The sequence below is a fragment of the Buteo buteo genome, chromosome Z (assembly GCF_964188355.1).
Source record: "Buteo buteo chromosome Z, bButBut1.hap1.1, whole genome shotgun sequence".
Taxonomy (NCBI): domain Eukaryota; kingdom Metazoa; phylum Chordata; class Aves; order Accipitriformes; family Accipitridae; genus Buteo; species Buteo buteo.
The window spans coordinates 19,153,361-19,180,166 of record NC_134204.1 but is presented as its reverse complement, the minus strand read 5'-3'; the positions used below and the strand labels follow the sequence as shown (position 1 = coordinate 19,180,166).

The following is a 26,806-nucleotide window of genomic DNA, read 5'->3' as shown; positions in this document are numbered from 1 at the left end:
TGTGCATCTGGAGTGTACGCCTACATGCACAAAGTTGCAGGAAAATACTACTGAGTCTGCCATTTAACCTAATACTTAAAGAACTGAGGACAAAATAATCATTTAGATACATTATATGTATAAAAATTAAACAAAATTATTCAATGGTTGCTACTATGAGATCTGAAAAAAAAAAACCAGCAGCTATGATATGAGGGTCTTCAACTTGATGAGAACATATGATGACACTAGAAACAACCACTTCACTTACAATTCATTTACACTGACACTAAGAGAACAGAATAGTTACGTTTCAAAACAGCATCACTTTAACTCAACTGAAAGTATAAACATATAGCTAGACAGGGTAATGTACAACCCTTACTTAGGATAATGTACATTTAAATACAAAATGGAAGATAGAAGAGTATTTATTTTGTGGGTCTGTCTTTACACAGTAGTGTCTTCCAGATCTATCCATCACCCAAAGTCACAATAGGGAAATGTGAAAGATACTGTATAATTATACATTATATAAAATGTATATATATATATAAAATAAAAACTCTATTTCTATGTATTAATGTTAAAGAACAGTGCTACAACAATCAAACGCAATTCATAATTCATTTAGGGAAATGTAGGTCTATTTACTTGGTGAATCTTATTTACATAGTGACTCATGAACTCTTGTACTTTAAATGAAATTTCCTGAATTCCAAGATACACAACTAGATTAACAAGATAATCATGTTCACTAGAATACAGTACTCATTTCTTCCCTAATTATTAAACTGAAAATTATACTATTACTTTTTAAATTCAGAAAAAAGTTTACAAAAGAACTGAATTTTTTTACCCATAATTATTATTGCTTCATCTATATTACAAAGCATGAGAAAAAAAAAGCCCTAAAGAGTTGTTAAATTAGGTGCATTTTTTTTCCAACACCCTGTTAAACTTCAGCTGTCTCAACTTGTAGTTATCGTTACCAATGTTCAATTTATAAACACAAATTCCAGATATTTCTTAAGTAGTTAATATAGCTTCAGGGATACAAGAAAGTACATACAATATGAACTGTCTGGTACATATGATGGCAATTTTTTTTCCTGAAGATTCAAAAGCGATATGAAAACCAATGAAAAGCATGCTTCTGCTGTGACGCATTCCCCCCAGAAGTCTTACAAAAATTATACTATTGAATAATGTAAACATAAGTGTCAGGTTGCATCTAGAGTAACAGACCACACATTATGGAAGAACTTACAAGAAAAGATTGCCAAATTTCTGATCTGCTACTGATTAGCAGAAGAATGTTATGCATTTGTTCCTAGTTGTAATCTAACCTTCATGCATATTCAAAAGCTAGAGTATATATGCATAGTAACAATAATTTTGCATCATGCTTCTTTACACAGTTTCTTTAGTAATATGGGTCCTAATGAAGATAATTTCAGGAAACTGGCAAATTCTGTATAATTTCACTATACAGAAAATATACCCAAATTTCAAAAAGAACAAACTTGTTATAAATTACAGCTCATACTGGTCCTTGGCCATAATATAATAAACAAGGTACTCATAATTTTATATTGCTTAACACTTTGAATGCCACATTTCCTTCACATACCTATGTTTTACTAATGTTCCCTTTTAAAAATGTATGAAGGATTGTTGCTTTGTAGTTCACATTTAAACGCCTTTCCTAGAAGAACGCAGAATACCATACTGAATGCCTATTGTGCAGAAATAACCCTGAAGGCTGTATCATAGCAGTATGCAGTAGAAAACCCTTACCAATTTTTCATCAACTGTGATGAGTTGCGTGTCTCGAGTTTGGTCCTGTGCCAGCCGCCATGTGGAAGTGCTCAGTGACCTGCGGTGCAAGACTTGAAGTTAAAAAATGATTCATGCAATGAGAAAATAGAGGCAGACAAATCTTACATAAACAAGTTACTTTAACAATATCCGTCTTGTAAAAAAAATTGAAGAGGGAGAGATGAGGGCACAAAAATCCTTTTTCTCCCCAATTAGTTCTGTCTGCTGAGTTTTTGGCAGACTCCCACTTAGCAGTTCACAACAGGCTGCACTTTATGTCAGCCTACAGGCTCTCTGTCACAGAGAGACTGCCAGTGGCAAGGACTGTACTGCTCTATATGAATGTACAGTAGCTGATTTGTCACGAACAGACAGAAAAATACAAGGCTGCTGCAAGCATTCTGGAACTCTGATCCTTAAAAGGATAGCATCAGAGGAAAAAAATCCTAAATCTATTTGTAATGGTAAAGCTCCAGTTCTACACTTTAACAACTGAATATTAACAAATAAAAAAAACCCAAACCCCAAAACAACACAACAAACCCTAAGCTGATAATTCAAACAAAATTTTCTGGGTTTGAGTGGGCAAAGCTCACGACCGTTTTGCTTCATTTCTATATCAGTATGGGTCACCTTATTCGTTTCCAAGAAATATGATTAATCTTCTTGCATAATTAATAAACCTGTAAGGTGCAGACAAAAACACAGAACCCAATTCTACATCACTGAATTAAGAAGTAAAATTTGCCCTTAATTTGCATTATGTCACTAATGTCAGGATTGGGCCCTTTGATACAAATCATCTTTTGGCAAAATAATGCAACAGCAAGTGAAACAAGCCAAAAAGCCCAATTCTCTGAGCTAATGGTGTGCTTCACATTTAATTAAGGTCATTTTAAACAAATGAGGCACAAAAATGCAAGAATATAGACAACTGAACAGTAAGAGGGACTAAGCCACTTTCATTTCAACTGTTCTTCAGACTACCTGATTTCAGAAGCCAGACATGCTTGCAGATGCAAATGATTTTGCCTATGGGATATTTATAATCGTACTTCTAGTAATTTAACGCTATTGGTAATGTTTACCTAATTTTTGAGGAGACCATCCATAGGTGCCTTTAAAAATACCACAGCTTTTAAAGTCAAATTCCAAGACTTTCAGAAAATCTGCAGTACTATCCAAACTAACCCTTCCCCACATAAACTAGAAATGTTAAATAAATAGTCAGTAACACGAAAAGTGTCTCAGGAACAGATAACTTGCACACAATCATTCAAAACCTGTAGAATTAAAAGAGCATATCTTCTACTGCATTCTACTAAGCCATGGAAAAATGAAGACCTAACTGGAGGAACAGACCGTAACACATGTATCTACCATGTCTTCTAATCTCAAATCCCTCCCTAATTTTTGCCAATTCTGGTGAGAATGCATTTGAAGATATGAACTTGAGCATTTAATTAATCTAGCTGCACTGGATTTAACACATTAACTAAACAAGCATTCAATTTTCAGACAATATTAGCAAAGTTTTTAGTAGGTAAAACTTACACTAGAAAGGAATTTGAAATTAGTGACTATAAAGCCACAAGAACCTTATAAAACTAAGCAACTGGAACAAAGTTCAGCTCAGTAGTATTTCAAACGCAGATTCCCACAAATCTGTACTTCTAACACAGATTACACTCTACTAAATTACCTTCCATCTGCCAGTAACAACTTCAAAAAATCTCTGCATCATGAAAAACAAACTCAAAGCACAAAGTTTATAGAATCACCCAACTTTGTGACATAGACAAACTTATCTATTTCTATTTAAGATGACAAAATCTGTCTGGAAGGGTACTTTGAAGAACAAGATGAAGTTTTCAAGTGCAAGGGACCACAAGAATTTTATAAACATTAAAATGATAACCACACTGTTAGCTCAAAATCTGTCCCAGAGAGCTTCTGGCTCAACACAGCTGTCATTTTTTTAATCCGTACATGTAAAGCAATACATCATAAAAATTGAATAGACAGATACTGCAGTATGCTGCAAGAAATGGCTCTTAGATGGTCCTTATTAAAAAACACACCAGGAGAGAAGTTATTCTAAAAGCCTTCAGAACAGCAGCATTACACTTGAGTTTCAGTGGTAAGTAGCTGAAGCCACAAACTTTCCAACCTTCAACAAGGCAAAACCATTGTAATATGAAAATTAGTTTCTCCCCCACCCCAGTAATTTTAGTCAAAGCAGTATTCTGTGGGTATTCTAGAACTTCACATGATACACCGTTTGCTACACTACTTAATATATGGCCAAAGAAGGGCACTGGATTCTGCAATCAAATTGGTCATTTGTAGATAGAAAATAATCTAAAACGAATCAAGACGTTCTCTGAACTTTGTTTGGTGGAGAGGTCTGATGAATATGTAAAGATTTGAGTGTGTCAGGATTTAAGTAATAAGGCTGATCAGAATTGCACTTTTTCTCGTAATATAAATGCAACTGGGAACAAAATTTAGCACAATTCAGTTTGAATTTGGTTGTCTGTTTTTTTAATTTGGAAAAGCATTAATCAGCTTTGAAAAGAATAAATGCCATGCCCTTCAGCATTATGTCATTTGACTTTGTTTTTACACAGATGATTGCTCATTTTGGAAATTTCTGTATTTGCAGGAAAAAAAAATAAAAGAGATTTCATACCATTATAGTTAATAGGGAAGAGCAGGATAAAAATCCCACGAGATTAAAGGTGGGCACTCTCTCTGAGATGCCTCTACACTGCATACAGAGGGAGCTGGTTTTTTTGCAGAAGATGTGTCTGTCAATTGAGATAAATTGCAAGGCATCACACCTTACAGCTCTCCATGATGTTATAGCTCTTCTTCTACAAAAGCAGACAGACAGTTTACTAACCTCAGTCAACTTCTGCTCCTCTTCATCATTTTTCAAAGCCATTCCTCTTGACTACATCATTCTGGGAAAAGCCCAACTGTTACTGGAATTTGCAATCTTGTACATTTCTTAAATGCCCTGCGTTCTGTCCATCCCTGGATGGCAATGAGTTGGAAAGAACATACTTTCCTTAAGAACTTAGTATTTGAAAAGTGGTTGAAAACTGACGTTTGGACTAGACTAGGAATGTGAACCATAAGTCCATGGAGGGGACTCTGTAAAAACACATAAACCACCAGTTTTGCTTTAAAGACGACAGGCTGTTGATACTTCGATTTGTTGCATCTCTCACAGGAAAGTAATCTGGAGCTTAGAAATACCAGCAACTCTGAAATATCATGTGATCTGAAATACTGCTACTTAAAAGTTAATAGAAAGTGTTACTTGATTCCCAGAGTGCTTGTTTAATTTTCAACAGGTTTCATTGCAAGTTTGTCCCTAATGTCAGGCACTTAACTGAGGAGATAACCAGGAAACAGACCTCTTTCACACAATCCTCTCTTTTCAAACTCCCACAATGACAAGTATCATTTCATCACTCAAGTTTCCCCTTAGAAATTGTATAAACTTTACAACTTTTATTCTACCTTCAAATTAAATTAATCTACAACCTAAATCACTTAAGTGACCACTGAATTTAAACCTTTTATTCTGTCCTCAACAGTAAAGTAATTCTCACAAAATTCCCAATTAATACTTGCCTCTGTCCACATCCACCTTGACCTTTAGGTAGCTTTTGTGACTGATAAACTTGCAGAAGTATAAAACATACTTTTTACAGTTCCATTCTCACAAGGTTCTCCTCCTTCTTCTACTGCTGACTTCCGGAAAGGTAATATGCTTTCTTCCTTTCTCTTTGTAAGCAACATGGATCCACGTTATCCCGTTCTCCCTTTTTTTGACTGCTTATGCATTTTTTTTTCCTGTCAAAACATCCTGCGATGAGGCCTTAAGAGCAGGAAGTTCCATTTCTTACCCTGTTCCAAGACTAATTAAACTCTTGATTTAAAATTACTTTTTTTTTTACTCTACTTACAAAACTACTTTAAATAATAATAAATAGACCAGCAATATAATTCTAAAGTTCAGAAACTATACAGAATGTTTTACACATAATACCTAGCAACAATAAACCCTGCTATCTTCTAGGCTCATTAATGTCTCATTCAAAACACAGATCAGACAAACTTCCTTCACAGTTACTATCTAATAAACAAAGCATGACAAGACTCCAAGCTGGCCACAGCTCTATTGTGGATCTGCCCAAATATTTTTCTTATAGGGAGCTCCCCTGTGATGAACAAACAAGCTTTTAAATGTAAAAGCCTGTGTTTATTATAATAGTTAGCCTTTTAAAACAAAAAAAACTTCAAAATTATGTAGACAAAGTAAAATTAAGGTTTATAAAAAAAAGGTCACTCATGTCCTTTATGATCTTGCAGATACATTAATGTGGGATACTATGGGAAAATATGTGGCTAATCCAATCTGCAGCTTCTTGGATTATAACCAAGCCTTCACAAGGTTTTCTAGTCCCTAAAAAGTTTTTATTTCATCCAGGAGGCCTGGCCATACGGCTGGTGAAGATGCCACACTTAGTTCACAGGGACTCATAGACAGCAAAATTCTCCTCTTGCTGAATTTTGTCCTTCTGGGCCTCTTCCTTCATATGCATCTGGCATCACACTCCTCCTCCCCAATCCCTCTCTCAGATTTCTGGTCACTCTCTTAATGGAAGATTCTTTCTTTGTTCTCTACATGTTCGTCTGTCACACAGATACAGAGGTGTCTTTGTGTTTCAACAAACATGGAAAACTTGGCATGAACATATAGCAGCTACAGAACTGGCTACAGAGACCACCACTCAAATTGTTATTTGGTTTGCAATTATGAAAGTGGTATTTTCTCCCCCACCCATGCCATTGTGTTGGGCATTTAAATTCCGTGAACTTTACTTACATGATCCCATATCATCATTTTACACTTATCATTTAATAATTTCTATCATTTATTGTAATTTCATTATACTCATTTCTACAGTTCACTTAAAATGTAACTTTGTGTAATATAATTTTCTCTTTACCATCAATCTGATCCTGGTCCTGCTTCAGCATGAACTCTGCTTTAGTATCTGCTATTAAACAATACACTTTAATGATATTTCTGGGTTTCAGTGTGAGGAATTTAAAAAAGGTTAAGGCCACTTTTCTTCCACAAGGCACAGATCGTTAGAGAGGCACTATAGACCTGAACATTCCATCTAGACTGGGTTATGGCTACAGTTAGTTATTTTAGAGTCTTACAGAAAATCTAAATGTCTTTTATACGGTGTAGAGACAGGAATAGAAATTTGGCAAAGACTACATTACACAGTCTTCTTATTAAATACTTGTAAAAATACTCTAACATTAGTTCAGTAAAACAGAACAAATTAATGACAACTACTAGTGAAATTATGAATTTGTAGAGTTCAAAAATTTCTACAGGTAGTGCATATCCTGGAAGAACAAATGCTATGATCACCTAACCACGTGTCTTCCGTGAGAAGCGTGTGCTCCCCTTTCACCACCATCTGCTGTTCCAGCAAAGTCACAAATAGGTTCCACGTCTCTGCTACACAAATGGAGGGGTCCACTGAGAAGCCACTGGAAGTTCTTCAGTCTTCACTACAATATGTACAGCAGCATCGGGTTTCTCGACCACCTTATCCAACTGTGGAATAAGCATATAGCAGAGTTCCTTGTTGCAGGGAACATACGTCTCTTATTGCCTTCTTACATTAGAGGCCCCAGCTCTGTTGATGCCATTCACCAGTTCTGTTGAACTGGAAAAACCAAACAGTAAAAAAATGGGCAGTGAAAGTCTTTTGTGATATCAGGATGAAGGACATTAAGGCATGTGACTTGAACATTTATCTTGGTAGTTTTGGATATCTGTATTCAATCTTTAAAATTTAACCAATTTGAACTTCTTAAATATCTGCTGAATAACCTATGTCTAACCCCTATATGCTTTTGGTTTTTGACTGCATAAATGGAAAAATAAATGGAAGTCTTATAGAAGAGAATGCCTGCCACGAAGCCTCTGGAAATGTCATGAAGAATCCTCCACAAGCCTAGTAGAAGGTGAGAAGCAGCCATATTTACAAGGCATGAATTAGCCTTCCATGAAGAGCAATGCTGTGACCGGCATGTTACACAACACCGAGATGTGAAAACTTGTATTTACCTGATCTAATTCAGTAGCTGAGATTTAATTCATTGCACACAAAAAAGGCTCCTTAACCTCTTTATGCAACACATCTGACTGTTTGATCTATTAGCACCCCCTTTTGGTCAACTGTTGGACATATGCTAAAGAAAACCAGATATTACAGCACAGGTAATCAGATCACAACATAGAGACGAAACAAAGTCTTGAAGAAAACCTCAGGTGCCTCATGAAAAATGAAGGCAGTCATTAAGAAGTAAGCCTAAATGGTGTTTTAAGTATTCTGATACTGAATGACCAGGGCACCAACAGGTGTGAATATACATTATATGCAGAAGCCATGAAAAAAACCATTCAACACATTGAGCAGATAATAATTCTTAGAAAACCAACCTTTTTTAATATTAAGGCATTTATCAGGAATAATATAAGCTTCACAGTGTACAGCCACTATAAAGACATTAAATTCTGAACAAAAAGAACATGGAAACACTGCCGGCTCAGGACTTCCATAGCATCCAACCTAGTCACACACTGCACTTAAGTAGACTAAAGCCAAATCAGTATAATGTTCTCTCATATAATATACAGACATCAGTGATTGCCTGTTATATGATGTCAAATACGGTACAGATCACAGTATTCAGCCCCAATATAATGCATTTTTATAAAGACAGCTTGTAAAGTTGAACTTTTGAGATATGAACTTAAATAGAGTGGGATAACACTTCACTGGTATTAGATTTGCTATTATAATTAAAGTGGTAAAGACTTAACAGAGTCAATGGTATTTTATTTTTACCAGGACACATTTAGTATTCTTATAATATCCCAACATAAACAAAATATGGAATATAATGCCAAACACTGCCTGTGGAGACCATGCAGTTCTATTTTGTAGTATGAACTGCATGAGTAACTTTCAGGTTTGGAGGAAAAGCAAGTTCCCCATTTATAAATAATTACATTCTCAGACAATATTGGCACATCGTAATTTTTCCTTTGCCCACAAAATGATGTTAAATTATAAACACACTAAATCATGTTTCTGAATGGATGAAAGGAATACCAATTTATTTAATCTAAACTACTAAAATTTCTGTATTAAGTGGCAAAAAAAGATAAATAGAAATAGAAATATATAAACACTGCTTCTACTTGCTAAGAAGTTCATATGCAAAATATTTATATTTATTTTCCAGGTAAGAGTTTGGAAAACAGGACAGGAACTGATTGTTTTTCTGTTATGCAAATCTGCATTATGAAAAGAAGCAATGGTCATACAAATGTACTGAATAAACATGAAAATACTTAAAGCATTTGATTTGTGGCTTGTAACTTAGGGTGTATCTTCAAAGCTAAATGTGAAGTTCACCTGCCTTTAGAAATATTAAATCAGTTAAATTTTCAAGTAGTAAACACTTTATTAAGTAGAAAACAATCAAATTTTAGTTAAGTTCTACTTTAATTATCCTACAAATAGGAGAATGCTATTAACATATCTAGACAACCAAGGTATCAGCTGAACCACAGCACTATGCAAACACAGCCATAGTCCTTCCAGAACCACCATAAGACCATAACACTGTAGCCATTCCTGGCACTCCAGTTAAGTCCCCAGGACAAAAGTCAGCTCTGTTAAGACACGGCTTGAGTTGCCCACCATCAGTTTCCCTCATTCAACCAGCTTTTTCAGGGTCAACGAGGAATGAAGAAGGTTAGCGCTGACATAGTGCCAAGCCTGCACTACCCCTGACTCAAACAGGGCCCATTTGAGCTGCTCTCTAACCAGCTAAGAGAGCTAACACCACCGGGTACACAACAAAGACCAGCACAACCCTTCAGAAGGCTCTGCAACACCAAGACAGTAAGCACAGGCAGGCTCAACCTACTCCTGCAGAGCTACACAGGTCTCCACCATGCTTTTGAGCACTATGCCTTGTAGGAGCATTAATTAGGTATGTACATGTATGGCACAAGCATACACACAATGAAAACAGCTTAAGCTGAGGAATAGTTGAGGCAAAAATCCACAGAGCTAGCTTGTGTTCAAGTCAGCACAGTAGCAAGTGACGGCTTCACATCCTGAAACAGTTCTCTGCAAGTCCCAGGCTGATGCCAGACTGTTTCTCAATGTGCTTGGACATAAACTCAGTCATTATTCGCAACTAAACTTCTGAACAAAGTCGTGCCAGTGCTTCTAGACCCCCATATGCACATGACTCAGAGTATGCCAGTGGTCTCTCCAGATCACAGCAGATTAGAAATGCTTTTGAGAGAGGGGCTTAACATGTTAAGAATAAAATGACCCAAAATTATTTAAATATTTTTGCAGTAGAAATCATAAAACTCATTATGAAAGAAGAGCTGGTGTAATATTTTTACAGCAACAGAATACATAATTTGTAAGACGTCCAACTGCTGTCAGGCAACAGGAGCTCTGAACTAATGTCACCTGTACAGTTGCTGACCAGCAATTTCATTACACACTGGTGTCCAAACCAGAAGACCTAATCTTAGAAATTACCCTCAGATCACAGTCTGAGAACAGCAGGTTCCCCATGAACCAGTGGAAGCCTCTTGTAGGCAAGTTAGCTGAAAGGCAAATAATACTAGAAATGCTGCATAACCCATATCAACTGTCAACTGAATTTTACATTATCCAGTTAGAAAGCCTAAAAAAGTTAAAAAGGAACAGGGAAAAGTTATGTAGGGAGTAAAGACAAAATACACAGGTGACATATTAGCTCTGTTAGTGGTTTCTAAATGTCAAACTTCTCCCCCCACACACACATTCAGGCATTCATACAACTAGACAGTAACTAAAAACTGTGCTCTCTTTATAGTAAGAACAACAAAAGTCAAAGGGTTTAATTCCAAAACTGTGAGGAATGAAACTAATGTGCCACAACCCACCTCTGTCTTAGGGAAGTTTATGCACTTTGAACAAGAGCCTTTGAATCATGTAAAACTAAACAAAAAAATGAGTAAAGATCCCTCTGTGTTTGCAAACTGGTTTATGGCATAGTACGGTCCTGTATTTCACCCCTATCTTTTCCTCTTGATTTAGCCCTTCTACTTGACTGCACTTACAGACTTAAGTAATACTTACTCTAATAATCTAAGGTAATAGCGAGGTCTGTAAAACATGGCATATAAATAAAGGCAACTTCTTTCTTATTTAATGCCATCAAACACCTGAACTGTAAACTACTGAACTAAACTATAGTACAAAAAAAAAGACTCCTTTCAAGTGTTACTGGAAAACTACATCTTGGTTTATAATGGTTCATGAAAGTCAATGCAGTATTTGGCTAGTAAGCCTCAGCTGTTGGGAAGCTATGAAAAAATGTATTTAAGAGCCATCAATTACTTTATGTTTGTAGTACTTCATAAAAGCCACCTAGAGACAGTCAAATGCCTCACAAATGGAATGTGCCATACAGAAGCAGGTCACTTTTCAAAACTGTATGGTCTCAGAAGTTTTTCTAGATGAGAATGGGATAATCTAGCTAATATTATTGCATATGGTTTTATTTCACCCTTGCTTTGTCAACTTTGCCTTGCCTCAGCCACCTTACTCTTCGATTTCCTTCCTGACATCAAGCTTTCATCCTCAACTCCTCTTTGAACTGTTGCCATTCCAGTTACCAGGTAGCTTAGCTGCTCTCCATTTTATCGCACTGCAGCTGATTTTTTAATTCTTATGCCTGTCCACTTCATTCCTTTGCTGACGTACTTCCAACTTCCTTTTCACACACCTCTGAGTAGAACAAGCCCCATAATATTTCAGTAAATCTTTGCCTACTGAGTTACATGCAGAGAAGATACACCAATGGTGCTATCTTACATGCGAGAATAACAATTTGAGTTTTCAAGTCAGCTTGTGCTCTAATATTAACAGTCTGAAGACAAACTCTGTCAGACCATGCATCAGTACCCTAAGGGCTCTAACAGGTATTAATGGCCATGACCAGCCTCACCCAGAACACCCCCTGCCTGTGGCCCTGGAGCTCCATTTAAGCTCACCTCTGGGTCTTCAGCCCTTGCCTGAGTGACATCATTAAGTGTACCTGCCTCCAGCCCTGGCTCTGGCTTCTGTCTCTGAGCCTGGCTAGACCCCTCACCCAAGCTGCAGGACAGCGCCAGTCCTGTTCAGACCCAACTTCAGACACATGTTGCAGCTTGTCTCCAAACCTGTCTCTGGCTCCTTTTGCTCCTGAGTGGACTCCCCAGACAGACCCTGGACCTCACTCATTACTTCACTGTGTCTGACCCTGTTGATGGACCCTGTTACCAGCACCCAGCTCTCCTCATGTACAGATGCTGTGTGACTGTGCCCTAGTCAGCAAGGGTACTGTGCCTGCTGGGATCACCCTCAGCTTCTTCAGCCTTACCTTCAGAAGCAGCCAGCCCTTGCTGCTCCCTGACACTTCGCTAGTCATTAATTGTTATCAAATTCAGTTTTCTGCCAGTGTATGTGATATATTTGCACGTTTTTCAGCCTCATTACTTTGCAACTAAAGCAGAGGACTTAATTTTTATGTAGTCTCTCTATAATGATCAATTTTAAATCTTACTTCTTTAAATAAGCACAGAGGTTGTTTGTTGTGGGTAGCAGTGTGATTAATCAGCTTCTACAATACACATCTGTCTTTAGCTTAAAACAAATGGTTGGCTGCAATGTAAGCAACCTATGCAAGTGTCTCCAACAGAAGTTTTAAAAAAATTAGCACATCAAACCTTTAACTGCTATTCTACATGCAAGTGCAAGAAACAATTACATGGCACCAATTTAGGAAAAAAAAAAAAAAGTCCTTTCTTCTAGAGAGTACTGTATCAGCATCTGCAGTCTTGGGACAGCAACTCTTTAAATTGATGAAGGATAAATTATTGTGGATTATAAGAGTAATATAATGAAACTGCCAAGCTATTTAAATGAAGTCTACTTTCCTGTTGTTCCACATTTACTTTCATTTTCTTTCCATTTACCGCTATTTATTAATATAACCACACCTTACAAGCATTTTTGGAGAATTTACCTTTGAGAATAAAAGTAACCTCATCAGCTACCCTATTTGTGTGTTCTCTTGTACTCATACACTGACCCCCTCCTCCTCCACTGGTACTATTCTTTCCTTTTGCTAGTCTCCTTTCATATTCTTACTATCTGAACAGCTATTAGGTCTCTGAAAGGAGACTGCTAGCCTTGGTATTGCTCACTGTTTTCTAAAGTGGAATAAACCCTTAAGGCAAAACTGGTGCTTCAAATGCAAACCTTATTCTTGAATTCCAGTTCAGACAACAACTTTCAGATTATTTGTCTCTTTCTCTAGTAGGCACAATCAACACTGACATATGAAAAAACATCACTGCTGCAGAATCTCCTTTTAGATAACTTACACAGCACATATAAATACTCCCTGAATACATGACAGAACAGTCAAAGCTACTGCATGAAGAGCTCTGCTTTTTTTTTCATTTAAAATGCAGTATTTTATATAAAATACATCAAATCTGATTTTTAAAAAATAACGAATAGAAGCTGTTTATGAAATCTTCCATGTTAACACTCCAAGAATAAGCTGCTGCAAGAATTGTTTGCCCACACACATTCTGGAGCTGCCTACAGTCTGTCTAGTTGACTGTCAAAAGTTAATTTACTTCCTCAACATCAGTCACAGGTCAAGGGAAGATGAAGACAGACAGAAATTATTGCAGTTAGAAAGCAGCTTGTTAACAAAATGGTACCTAAACATACTGTTATACTGCCAGGAGGGAACAACTGCACTTTGAAACTCAGTCAGAAATATGCCATTCATTTCTTAGGAAATACAGAAATATGCATTATAAAGAAGGTAATGTTAACTGTTCAGCTTGCCTCCTGCTAGTTTAACAATACCTTTTATTAGGAACAATAAAGGATGTGGTCTTAAGATCTTACTTTGTAACACACTCAGAATCATATTCTTACAAAAGAATTTTAAAAGCTTATCAAGATCTACTATATTGTCATGAGAATGAAAACATGTATACAGATAAAACGTGTAAAACAATAAGGTCTTAAGGATTATACAAATTTACTGAAACATAAAAGTATAAAAGAAGATATTTATTTTTTTCTGATTTGGGATTTTTTTAAACCATCTGTGAACAGATTCAAGCTTCCCTACTAACTACATAAGCCTCTCAACATTTCAGCCTCTCACAACGGACAATTTCATCTGTAACAGACAATTTGGCCCACAGCAGAAAAATCAACAGCTGCCTGGTGGGGTGGCCCTACGGTAACAAAACAAAACAAAACAAACAAACAAACAAAAAAAGCAAGCAGACATGGTTCACTTACAAAGAACCAAAAATGCACAAGTTTAAGAACAGATATTTTCCTGCATCACAAAGAATCGCATGAAACATAGCAACTATGAACAAGACTCTGTTAGTCCCAGAGAGAACATTGCCTTTTTATCTCCAGAAATTTACCTCAAGCATAACACTGTTTTCAAGCATGCTTAAAGTTCACAAATTCCTCTACAAAAAAAAAAAAAAAAAAAGGACAGAAACAGTCACAAGGTTGGGGATGATAAGAAATTATTACCGTACTAAGTAGATGATTTGTTCATAGAATAAGTTATACAAAGACATCAGCAAAAGCAACATTCAAAATTTAGAATGCAGACAAAAGCTAAAAATATTAACCGTATTAAGTACAATTAGATTCCATTCTCACTATTCATCAGCGTGTGCTTAACAATAGGCGAGATTTCCCACAGTGCCACAGGGAAGAATTATTACATTGGTCTAATACACTGAGAGCTGTACATTGGTCTAATAATTCCTACTGTTTATTTGATTTGCATTTACTTCCTCCCCAAAAAAGAACTATCAGATACTTAATTTGCTTGTGTCTAGTTGAGTCAAAGGCCAAAGCAGCATGTTATTGAGGTAGAAGGTATCAATTAAATTCTCAAATTACTTTGGGTTTTGGAACTTAACTTCTGAATCTCACTGGAGCACTTTGATAGTGCCTGTTTTTGTGAAGAACAGCTTTGAAAGTGACAGTTCCTATCAGTCAGAAATACAACTCAACCCAACTGTCTTCTGGGCTTTTCCAATCTTATATAAATATTGCATCAAGCTGAGATGTATAATGGAATAACAAGATTAATTGAGTCATAATGCTCAAACCTACACTAAGGCAACATCAAGGTCATTTTTGCAACCCAAAAAGTAGTATTTTTCCAGTATGAGTTAAACCTGCTGAACAGTATATATTAAATCACCACTGCTAAAGCAAATTTTATGATTTTGTTAAGATAGATTTGAAATTCTATCTATTGACAGCTGGCATTTGAATTCCCTTTCTCCATGTATCCATAGGGCATTTCATAATCTTCCTATAAATTTCTTTATTTATTGGACAAAAAAAGTGCTTGAAGTCATTGTAACAAGTTCTACAAATACATTTCTCTCAAACTTTGAGATACCAAAGGAAAATAGGAAATACCAACATGAAAGCCTTTTCCATAAAAAAAGTTTGGTGTTTTGTTTTGAAAACAAAGCAAGTGTCATTTTCAAACACAGTGTCAGAACCTATTTTAAATTGTTTAGTCCCTGAAGGAAAGTATTATGTCCTTCTGTTTTAGGATACTAGTGCCAACAAACTTCACATCTATCCTCCAAGGTTTTTGGGTTTGGGGTTTTGTTTTGTTTTGGTGGGGTTTGGGGTTTTTTATTCCTACCTCCACTCCTCTTCAAATCTTCAAAGGTGAGAGATTATTAGGTCCTCAGATCAGTAGATTTACTGAATAAGTTATTCTAGCATATAATAATGCTTTTTTTAAAGATATGCCAAGCTTTAGGTAGGTGACCTGCAGTTCTGAGCCAACAATGACTAGTTACCACAGACCTGGTAAGAAGAGATTTCAGCTGTTCTACTGCAGAAGCAAACACATCACTTAATTTACTAGTTACCTTTCAACACAAACATACCTTAAACATCTCTCTGCTTGTCTCTATTAAACCTCCTCTTGCTGAAAAGGCTGTCACTCCTCCCCTTTTCAGTTTCTAATTCCAAAAGTGAAGGAACCAAATGTAATTAAAATAAGTCAATCCATGCTATATGCCCAATAATGAACAGCTATTTAAGAAGCCTCATCAGGAACATTCTGCTGTCCTAACATCTGCTCTACTTACTTCTCCATAATTACAATAGAAACCCAGCCATTTCCAGAACAACACATCTCTCCCTTGCCCCCATTCTCAAACTTTGGCTTTCCCAACCTCTTTTCCCTTCTGCCACTCTTACTTTCACATCTTTCTACCCATCCTTTTCCTCACCTAGACCAATACTGAAAGTACCTGAACTTTAAGAAACATTATGGGAATCTCATACAACTTTAAGAATAAGAATGATCTTGATCTTAGCTCACTAGGAGCCAAGTTGTGCATTAGAAGAAGGCTAAACTAAATGATACATGGAATTTTTCACTTTTTCATTTCCCTAATCTGTGACAGAATTCTTCACTTTGACAGCAACATCCTACTGTTCTAATGTTTCATTATATCCAACATCTTTGTTCCTTCAAGGAGGCTTTCCAACGCTTCCTCTTTCCATTTTAAAGGAAACGGGGAGCACTCCTACACCCTACTTCCCACCAAACAGACAAGCCAAAAAAGGAAATCTAAAACACCATTCTGGTTCACCAGAGCCACTCTCGCCTCATAATACAGGTGCATATCCACAAACAATGCACCAATCATGAATAAGACAGTATGTTGTTGTGCCATCAATTTTCACAGGACAGAAGCAAGGAGCGGTCGATTAGCAACTTTGAGATCCTATGTAAAGTAGTGCAAAAGCACTCAAGTCATCCTACTTGCCCAAAATCCACTCTCTCCCTCAAAGCATGCAAAACCGATGGGGAAAAAGGACCTTCCTTCAGAAGAGCCAGACACCAGATCGTCATAAAAGGACACGTGACATAAAAAATAAACACTGGTGACACTTTCAGTCAGTGAATATGCAAGATTTGGCTGTTAGACCCTCTCTTATCCACACAATCGTTATTTGAACAGTGTGGACAGAGTCAAAGGGATTGGGTTTTAAATGAATTATACACTTAGATATATGGAACATACACTTGTCCCAAACTACTGCTTCAGGCTGTCTGCAAGATCAGATGAACACTCAGTGCTGCCTGGAGTCTTGTTTTTAAACTTACGCTCATTAAGTGTACAAACTGCAACAGTTTTCATCTTTTTCTCCCCTCGCTATGTCCATTTGTCTCTCCACATCTTTCACCTTGAGTCTGCTCTAAGCCTCCACGTCACCACAATCTTATGACCAAAAAACTCCCTGGAGTTTTTATTCTGCATTTCAGTTTACAGTTGTATTACTGTGTTGTAAGATAGTCTGATTCACTGTACTTTCTCTGTTATGCATTAAAACCAAAATAGACATTCAAGATAAAATCATAAAATTCAAGTTAAATATATATTTTATAAGGTCTTTTCCCCCTATGAATAACCCAAATGAAACTATGTACAAACACCACTTAGACAGCAAAGGCAAGACCTCAAAAAAATTTTTCCCCTGGTCTTATCTTGAAATTTTATTCCAGGTACTGTTTGCAGATGCAGTTAGCCATTAGAATTAATTCTGACAAAGTTAAATGCTGCAGAACTATTTTTTTAATTAAAGCAAACCAAAGTTTCTGATGCGTCTGAACCTGACACCACCACACATACATTATCCTGCACATTATATGAGAGCAAGTAGCAGACATGCATTACAGCTGGATGACATAATAAGTAATACAACTGCTGCAACATGCCACTTAATCCAAACTTGACAAAAATGTCACACTGGCTAGCACTAAAACTGGCTAAATAGCACTTCTATTCACCAAACGCAGTCAGAGCTTTGTGTATCTTCATGTAGCTCTCTGGTCTACCCAGGTCTAGCTCTGGGAAGCCTACTAAGCCCTGTTTTAACATATGACTTCGTATGAACATGCAACAAAAATGCCAACACTATTCTGAAGAAAGAAAAAAACACAACAAACCAAACAAAACCACAAAAGAGTAAGCTAATTACCTTGAGGGAAAAAACCTCAAACTTTTCTTGAAAAGTTAATGTTTTCTCTATTATTCATGAAAAAAGCAAGATAGGATATAAAACAGGTTTGTTTTATACTTTCTAAGTTCTTTATTTTCCCACAAAAATGGCTTTCCTCTCTTTTTACTGAGGGCAAAGCTTTCTTATGTATACGATAATCGCAGAGTAAGATTTAAACGGCATCCTGCATTGCCTCATTCTCTTGAGCATATAGCACGAATTGAGTAACAGGCTTTCTACTACACAAATGTCCATAATTCTTTGCTTTCATAACCTCAGGTATCCATTTATGATGAACTAGCAAACCATTTGCTATCATGTTCAGAGTCTTTACAACAGAATTACAAGAGTAAGGTAATACATTTTGAAGAACCATCATCTGTCACTGAGAATTGACACGAACAATCCATTATCATGAAATGTAGGGACTGTGTGGCCAGGTATTACACCTGCACACACAAAATACTCTGCTTCTGCAACAGAAATTAGTATGTTTGTATCCTGACTGTAATACCTTGTGAAATAAAGGGACTCTCTGAAATACTAAGTGGTTTTGGAACAAATAGCCGATTCCCAGTTCAGTAGAAATTTGTTGGAAGTTTTCTTTTCTCAGGTCTACCTACCCGTATCTTCTAATGCAAGAAGAGACTGCAATCTTTCCCAAGACAAGATATTTAGAAGTCTCTCCTCTGCTCTCCTCCAATTCACATGAAACTTAAAGAAATGTAACTGTATTATTTAAATTATACCCCTTAATCAAATCTTGGGTGCAGATAACTAAGAGGTAACACTTGAAGTAATTAAGTAAGACAAACAAGGTACAACTTTCCTCCTGAAGAGGTCAAACGCAGAAGAGCATGTTCAACATAATTTCAAGCTCCTGAAACCTTGACAAATCTCACAGCACGAAAGCTTCAAAACTGTGATCTAAGCAAAAGAGGCACTGCTACTTTCTGTATCAGCTCAAGCCATCTGCTGATGGTCTATTAGGCTTACCGTCAGACAGAATAATGATGGACTCAGTAAGCACTGCTTCAGTGATTTAAACTAGGCATACAGAACTTCATAAAGATATGAGGAATGTTGCTGCATGTTCTCTTAACTTTGGACTGAACACTTATTTACTTGTTGTGTTACCAGTAGTCAGTTCAGAATCATCAAGCAGCTTGGGCATGCATATTTTGAAGTGCTTAAACATGTACTGATAAATTCAATCTTTGTGTTAGAGGATGTCATAATCTTTGTAAGAAGCAAATATAACTCATGGAAATCAGAACAGAATCTCTCTTGTGACTATTGGAAAGTGATCTTGGGAACTGTTTTCAAAATCAGAGGGCAGCTATGTTACTCTGTATTTCTAAACACTGGAGAACTACCAGAAGTTCACATGCAAAAACCTGCAAAAACCACTGCAAATAAAACTCCTACTTGAATGTTTTAACTTTAATCCTACAGTGCTCAAAGAAGTTGTATTACTCTCACAACCTAATTGAGGCAGATAACATGAAACTAATTTAACCAAGTTGTACCAAACTTGACCAAACTTTACTCTGAATCTGAGTAAACAAAAGCATAGTGCTGAAGTGATGGAAGAATCATTCAAATGCCCTCAGAGTTGACAATTCCAGCATCTTCTTCAGCCATCTCCTAAGAACAGTGTTAACTTTCATTGTTAGTAATTCTAACACCTGCATTTATTTTAAGACACACATCTAGCTAGCATACTGGTATAGTACATTCTTTCTACAGATTGACAAATACAGATTACTCCAATAATAAATTAACACAGACAAAGACTTCAAGTATCCTCTGAATTTGTTGTAACAAAGAAGCTACTTGCACCAAACAGTATCTGTCAAAATACTTTTCTGAAAGGAAAACGTTATCGCAGGATCTGTATATCCAATTGCAATATATGCTGCAAACCACTGGCTTCTCAAAGAAGCAGGCTTTTGGATAGTTGCTGATCATTATGACTGGAAAATAAGCTTAAGTGGTTTGTATTTTAAGACCATTCACAATTCTGTGATGTAGCGAAATTCCTTTATCCCCTTTTTACAAAATGAGATGTGAGATACTAAAGCTAGAAATGGAACTTTGAGCCATCTACCTGTCTACTGAAATTTGACACTGCAGTCACATAGATTTCTGGTAAAATACAAAGGATTATATGGTATGTAAGAAAGGTATCCACAAAGGAAAACAAAACAAACAGCTGCTTTCAAGCAGCATAGACGGTACAGAAACAAAAGCTACACTTTCTCCCATGCATCTCTATAATTTTATTACCTCACTATAAGCTGGAGGAGGACATCTTGAATTTAAAATCTAGAGCTCTGAATCCTTTTCTGTAATTATGTACCTTGATTCTCCCTTCCAAGCAGGGAGACTGCAAAGGCTGTTTAACAATACTTTTCATATAAAACAGTAACTGAGAAGAGGAAAGATGATTAAGTAGGCACTGAAACTTACAAGAAAATAATTAATTACTTTACAAAAATTATGCAGTGGATTACAGCCTTAACCACTGCTTCATACTGCCCAAACTGTCTTATTCTGAAACATCTTTTCCTTGTTCCAAGGAAAATTTTTTTCTCACTCTTCCAACATGCAATGATTGCAAAGATGTATAAAACTAAATAACTAGAGAGACTTCAAGTGCTCTTCCCTCCTTCTTCTCCAAGAAACCTGCAGATTTATGATCAGGCCACTCTCCTACAGAATGTGAGGCAAAAGTTCCAGTCCCTCTCAGGCAAGTATCTTCAACCTCCCTCTTATTGAAAATATCCAAGGACACTAATGCTTCAGTCTCTCTCTGTGGCAGGGAAGGAACCTAAGGCACTATTTCAAAGAAGAAATTTCCTGGAAGACATGCCAACTTAAGAGTCCCTACCTCATGAACAGTTCCCATGCTGTTCATTCCCATCCCTGCTACGTCCTACTATTTGTTCTGGAGTAACTGCTTAAAAGGTAGAGTGGCAAAACTTTAAAACAAACAAAATTATTTTCAACCTGACTCAGTTGACTGATCCAATTTAGTACATGGCACAGGCAACAGTTGTGTCAACACCACAGAGGACTAAAAGAAGGGGAGAAACAAGCAGTCAAACATGAACAGTGAGTTTCTGCATTAGCATAGAGAAATTCCTAAATTCATATTCACAGATTCCAAAGCATTTTTATGAGACTGAGGGTTAATCTTTAGCACTGTAAAAGAGGTGCCATTTTAAGAGGGAGGAAGCAGCCATAACTGATGGGACAGGCAGAACATAAAAAGTGGGAAAAAATAGTATGGTCACAGTCCTTCTTTCTCTCTGTATGTGTGTACATATAGCTTTCTGTGTTTTATACATACATACATATATATATAAGTGTGTGTGTGTATAAAGACCCCACAGATTTAAAAAAAATTATTGAAACTATCTTGTATGCATATTTATATGTAAAGATTTAAGTAGCATGGAAAAGCAGACCCTCCAAATCATAGTTAATTGCACTGAACTATACTTTTTCTCCTGATTAGAAGTCTTACAAAAATCCTAGTCCTGTGACATGCACAGAAGTGAACACACGCACACATCTTCAACTAGAGCCTGGGTCATGTACTGGACTTTCAATACAGGTCTCTGCATTAAAGAAACAAACAACAAAGTGCCACCAAAAATTACAAACTGGCTTCCCACATTATTTCGAAGAATTGGTGAAAGAGTAGCTACGCACCTCCTGAAAAAATCAAGATATCTCGGGGAGTCGACGGAGAGGAAAAGCTACAGGGTACGGAATAGGGCAAAGGGGTGCAAATCTGTCGGAAGACCGTGCCGGCGATGGAAGGAGCCGCCGTCCTCTCCGGCTCCCTGCCCGCCACCCCGGGCCCGGCGGGGCTCCTCTGCCGTTTCCACCAGCTCCCGACCTCCGGGCGCCGCAAGGACACCGGGAGGGCGGTCACAGCGAGGCAAACAGCAAGGACGGACACGGGCAGACACGCACAGCCCCTCAGGAAGGCCTCGGGCAAGGGCCGGCCGCCAGCCCAGCCGCCCCCCGCTCGCGGCGGGGCCCTGCGCGCCCCCCCCCTCCCCCCCCGGCCTAGCCCCCGAGGCGGCCGCGGCGAAGCCCTAGGCCCGGGTCAGCCTCCTCGGGAGGGCGGCCGCCCCCGCGGGCCGCCGCCATGCCCCTGGCAGCGGCGGGGCCGGCCGGCCGGCGGAGCGCCCGCGGTGCCCGTTACCTGGCCGGCGACAGGCGGGCCGCGGCGGCCCCGCTCCTCGCGACAAGGTGCCTCAGAGCCGCTGACATTGAGAGAGCCGCCGCCATGACGCTCGCCGCAGCCACTGGGAGACGGCGGCGTCGCAGGGCCAAACCTCCTCCGCCCAGACAGGAAACGCGAAGGCGAGGGCGGAAAGAGAGGAGAGGAGAGGAGCGGCAGCGGCGGGCAGGGAGGGAGGGAGGGAGGGGGTTAGGGTGCGACGGCGAGGGGGCTGGGGAAGGGGAGAAGGTAAAGGGTGGGGGGCTGCTGACACCCCATCGCCAGCACTGAGGAGGGCCAGGCCTGATGCCCACAGGCCCGTGGAGGAGCCATGCACGCGTTTGGGGTGCAGTTTCCCCTTTCCCCCAGCTACTCATTCGGCCCAGAAACGTCTTCTGGCACCTTCGGGCGTGACGCCATCTTCTCGACGGCAGGGGACGAGCGCCCGGGAGGGATGGCGCAGGCCTGTGGGCTCTGTGGCCTCACCACCCCCGGCAGGGTGGCGGGGCTGGCCGGTGTGTGGTCTCTGGGGCGGGCCAGCAAGGCAGGGAGGGAGGGCATGGAGCTCGGAGCCCTAGGGACCCCAGCAACTGGAGCCTCCTGCTTCGGCCCAGAAGTTGTGGACGGATATTGTTGGCCCCATTTTTCTCCATTACGTTTCTCAGACAGAATGGTGCATTCCATACAAAGATGTCAAAGCTTTGATACGTTTTTTTTGCACCTGTTTTTTAACATGTTTCTTCGTTTCACTGTATAAAATGGATCCATGTTACTGGTTCACTAAGATAAGCAAGTCTTTAACGTAACTGTGGTACTTTCAGGAATTCTGTTTTGGTTTTAAACTAATTCCAGCCTTATTTCCTACATTCAAGCAAGGAAGACTGGCAAGACTCCTGTTCTCTTAAAGTGGAGTCATGCCTTTAATACATTAACTGTAAAAGGCAAGTAAATAACAGTACTTATGCCCTGGAAGTATTAATGGTGCTGTGTTCATGGTTAAAGAAGACAGATTGCTGTAAATCAGGAGTCAAATACGATCATGTTCAGTGCCAAAACCTCAAATGACATAAAGTTTCCAAAAAGGCATGGTGCAACAGCACAGTGTTATAGTAGGATCTGTAACAGTGAAGGACTGACAAGTTTTTGGTTCGGGGGGGGCGGGGGGGGCAGTATTCTTAAAATTATTCCGATTATGTTAAAAATCTGCTGACATTTTGAAAAAAGTTTAGGTAAAGTTTCAGCTTCAATTTTACTGCAAAAGTAGAAGTTTCTTTAAAAGTGATGAAATTCCTATAGGAGGAGATGTTGGTTTTGACTAACTGTTTCTGCGTTCCTCCAGGAGAAGCCGGCCTTGTTCTCGATTTTGACAGCACAGTTTGACACTGTCAGATACAAAAATTCTGCATAAGGAAGTAAATTCAGCATCTTCCTGCCCGAAATAAAGGAAGATGGAAGAAGAACAGTTCTAACAAAAAGTTAAATGAACTTTCAACAAATGTCATCTGTAGTTATCAGATCAACAGAGCATTAATTTCGGATGAGAACAAACAAGCAACACCCTTGTATTATATAATCCTAATTAAATGTCAGACTTAGAGCCATTGTTTCATAGTCTTTGTATTAGGCAAAGGTTGCAAAATACTTTCTGTTGTAAATCATCCTGTTAGAACTCTCCACTCTCAAATACGTAATTTCCTATGCTTTCTTCCCATCAAATATTTCTGAATTGTGGGGAACAGAAAATGTATACTGGTTTTCCTTTCAAAACAGCAACAATGCTGCAGAAAAAGAAGAAAAGGGAAAAATCTTTTTGGGTTGCATAACGCAGAGACATAGTAAGGACAGTAATTTGCAAGTTTGGTGGTTTTACAGATAGGAGTATTTAAAATTAATTTTTCAATCATTAGTGAATATGTTCAAAGTCAGATGTAGTAAGACAGCAGGAGTGATTTTGTAGCAGTGATGAATTGAAATGGCTTATATGGGGAGGTGATATCCTTTGTTAAATGCAGGTGGGAAAATACACCCAACTTTTGAACTTTTTTCTTCAGGATTTTGAGAGAAGGACTTCAAAAACTCTGCTCCCTGAAGTTTTTTGTAATTTTTTTTTTCAACTATCAGTTATCAGCCTAATAATGCATATTATCTCTGGCACTGAACCTTCAGTCACATGCAGATAGACATAGTAAGAATATTTGCATCTCAGGAAATGAATGAATTTTTTTCTCTCTCTTCCAAAATCTTTTTCTAGTGCATGAGTGATGGTAGGTTAGAGGTGGCATTCACACCAGCTCGGATTTACTTCAGCTAATCTAAGCTTGGTCCTTTTGTGGTGCTTCAGCTAGGAGAAATGGTCTTGTAATTTCTGGAAGCAGAGGAAGATTTTACAGCTGTTCAAAGGCACCAGTGGTTCCGTGAGGGCAGTTGCCTGAGGGCTCCATTGTAAACTGAGGCAAGTTGTTTGAGTCTGCCTACTTTGCATCAGCTGGCAGATCGTCATAGCTCAGCCAAAGACCTCTGGGGTAGATCCAGCTTTGTATCTGGTGTCTTCTTTCACTGTCAGAGATGGAGCCGGTGGTTTGGCCAGCATGCGATGGCCCCTGTGCTTCATGTGGCTCAGTTCTTTGAATTCCTGCTCTCCCTGCTGCCTCTTCTTTGAGTCGCGGAAGGACAGAGGTAAGTACATGGCAGCTGGAATTTGGAGCTGCCACCTTATTAACTGAATCTGTCAAAGGAGGGTGCCAAATTAAGGAGCTGCCTGAGACAGGACCCTCTTGTGCTAGATTACAGTGACTGATGGGCTTGAGCATGTGCACAAGTGAACGTGCTGCTAATTGCTAGCACAGTCCCTGGAAATGTTTTGGCCCTGGCCGATTAGCACCATCCCAAACAATGTCTGAGCACAGCCTGGGAACTACCGTGGGCCTGGGACTGTTCCTAATAAGCCGTGTGGATGAGGCCATTCTGGGTTTTGGACTCGGTTTTTGGAGCAGGGGAGAAGAGGGGAAAGAGTTTAGCTCCATGGATATGAGCCATGCCACGTAAGCTGAGCTGCATCAGGGGTACAAAAGGGTCCTTGGACTGTTTATTTACTAATATTAATGTAACCATAGCATTTGTTGCTGAAGTATTGTGTAGTAGTCACAAACACGAGAGACTATTTCAAGACAAATAACCATAGCTCTCCAGAGACAGCATGTGTGGCAATTCCAAGTACACAGTTTACCATGAAATTAATATGCACCAACAGTCCCTTGCAGTCTGGTGCCTGAGAAAGGAAGAGGTATGAATTTTTCTGTTTCCCACTATTTCATCCGGTTTAGAAGTAGACCTGTAAGATACTCTTACACAGGTTTAAGTTGGCTGTATACTGTTTTATCTGATTGGCTTAAATTTGTGTAAATGTATTCACGCATATAATACAACACCTTTTTAAATCATCATGTCTTAGGTTAAACTAATAAATTTGTGTGTGTAACAGTCTTAGAAAATGAACTGTTAAATACTGTATTCCCCAAAATAATTCAATGCATCAATTTTTGAAGTGACTGCAGAAGAATCATTCTAAGTCCATACTTATGTGGAGGCTTAAACTTTTCATTCATAATTCTGGCTGCAAGCTGGTCTTCTGTCACTGATATACTGTGAAACACTGTCCCTCAAGACTGAAACAGTTCATGTGCCAGCACTTATTGTGCTGTACAGTATGCTTACAGTTCCTATTGTCTCACTCTATGAGAAAGCTTATCAGCTTAACTATGCAGAGTTAGAGTCATATTTTCTCTTCACATATGTGAGCTGCACACATTGTGAGAATTGGAGAGGAAAATTCAACCTTTTACTTTTTTCCTGCAAGGCTGAGGTTGCACAGCTTTACTGCATGCCCAAGCAAATCAATTCTGGTACAAATAATTTCATAGTCTCAAATAACCACAGTTAGCAGGGAGAAGCAGAATTCTAGAGCTATTCCTTAATGTATTGTTGCTTTGAATTGGTTTGTTTTCTTCTGGGTGGCATAAAGGAACCGTGTAGGAAACAATAGCATCAGCCTCAAAGATGTCGACAGTCTAATGCGGCAAACTGGTAGAAAAGAGGTACAACATAGAAGCAAACTGATTATACTGGCTATAGCTGTTTGTATTCCCAGTTCCATTTTGTTTGTTGGTTGTATTGCTTTTACATACAGAAGTTATGATTTCAGTGTTGGATAACTCTCAGATTGTGACCCTTCAGACATCTAGGCATGACAGCTTAATATGCACTAAGTAATTCACATTAATTAACTTTTATAGGACTGGAACTTAGTTTTAAAATACTAATTTTCAGTTTGAAAATTCTACTTTTAAAATTTTATCTTTGTAAAATCATAATCTGTAACTAATGACTCTTTTGGCTCTGTTCTGTCCAAAATAATCTTTTTTGCTGACAAAATATCAGCTGCAGTTATGCTTGCAGGTTTTTTGAGTATTTGCAGTGGGACAAAGACTATAGC

At 38.4% G+C, this 26,806-nt stretch overlaps 1 protein-coding gene and 1 long non-coding RNA gene across 2 annotated transcripts in view; one reads left to right on the top strand and one right to left on the bottom strand.

The window, feature by feature from the left end:
* Positions 1-22,457, bottom strand: part of NDUFS4 (NADH:ubiquinone oxidoreductase subunit S4) — a 49,581-nt gene extending 27,124 nt beyond the window's left edge. Inside the window, exons 1-2 of the mRNA XM_075020228.1 lie at positions 22,297-22,457; positions 1,780-1,858 (exon numbers count right to left, since the gene is read on the bottom strand). Coding sequence (XP_074876329.1) covers positions 1,780-1,858; positions 22,297-22,382 — 165 coding nt within the window. The 5' untranslated portion in view covers positions 22,383-22,457. The remainder of the gene's footprint in view (positions 1-1,779; positions 1,859-22,296) is intronic.
* On the top strand, positions 22,337-23,911 carry LOC142026828 (uncharacterized). The gene is made up of 2 exons (XR_012648931.1): positions 22,337-22,457; positions 23,654-23,911. It is a non-coding gene; the product is annotated as an uncharacterized LOC142026828 (long non-coding RNA).
* Positions 23,912-26,806: the final 2,895 nt, after the last annotated feature.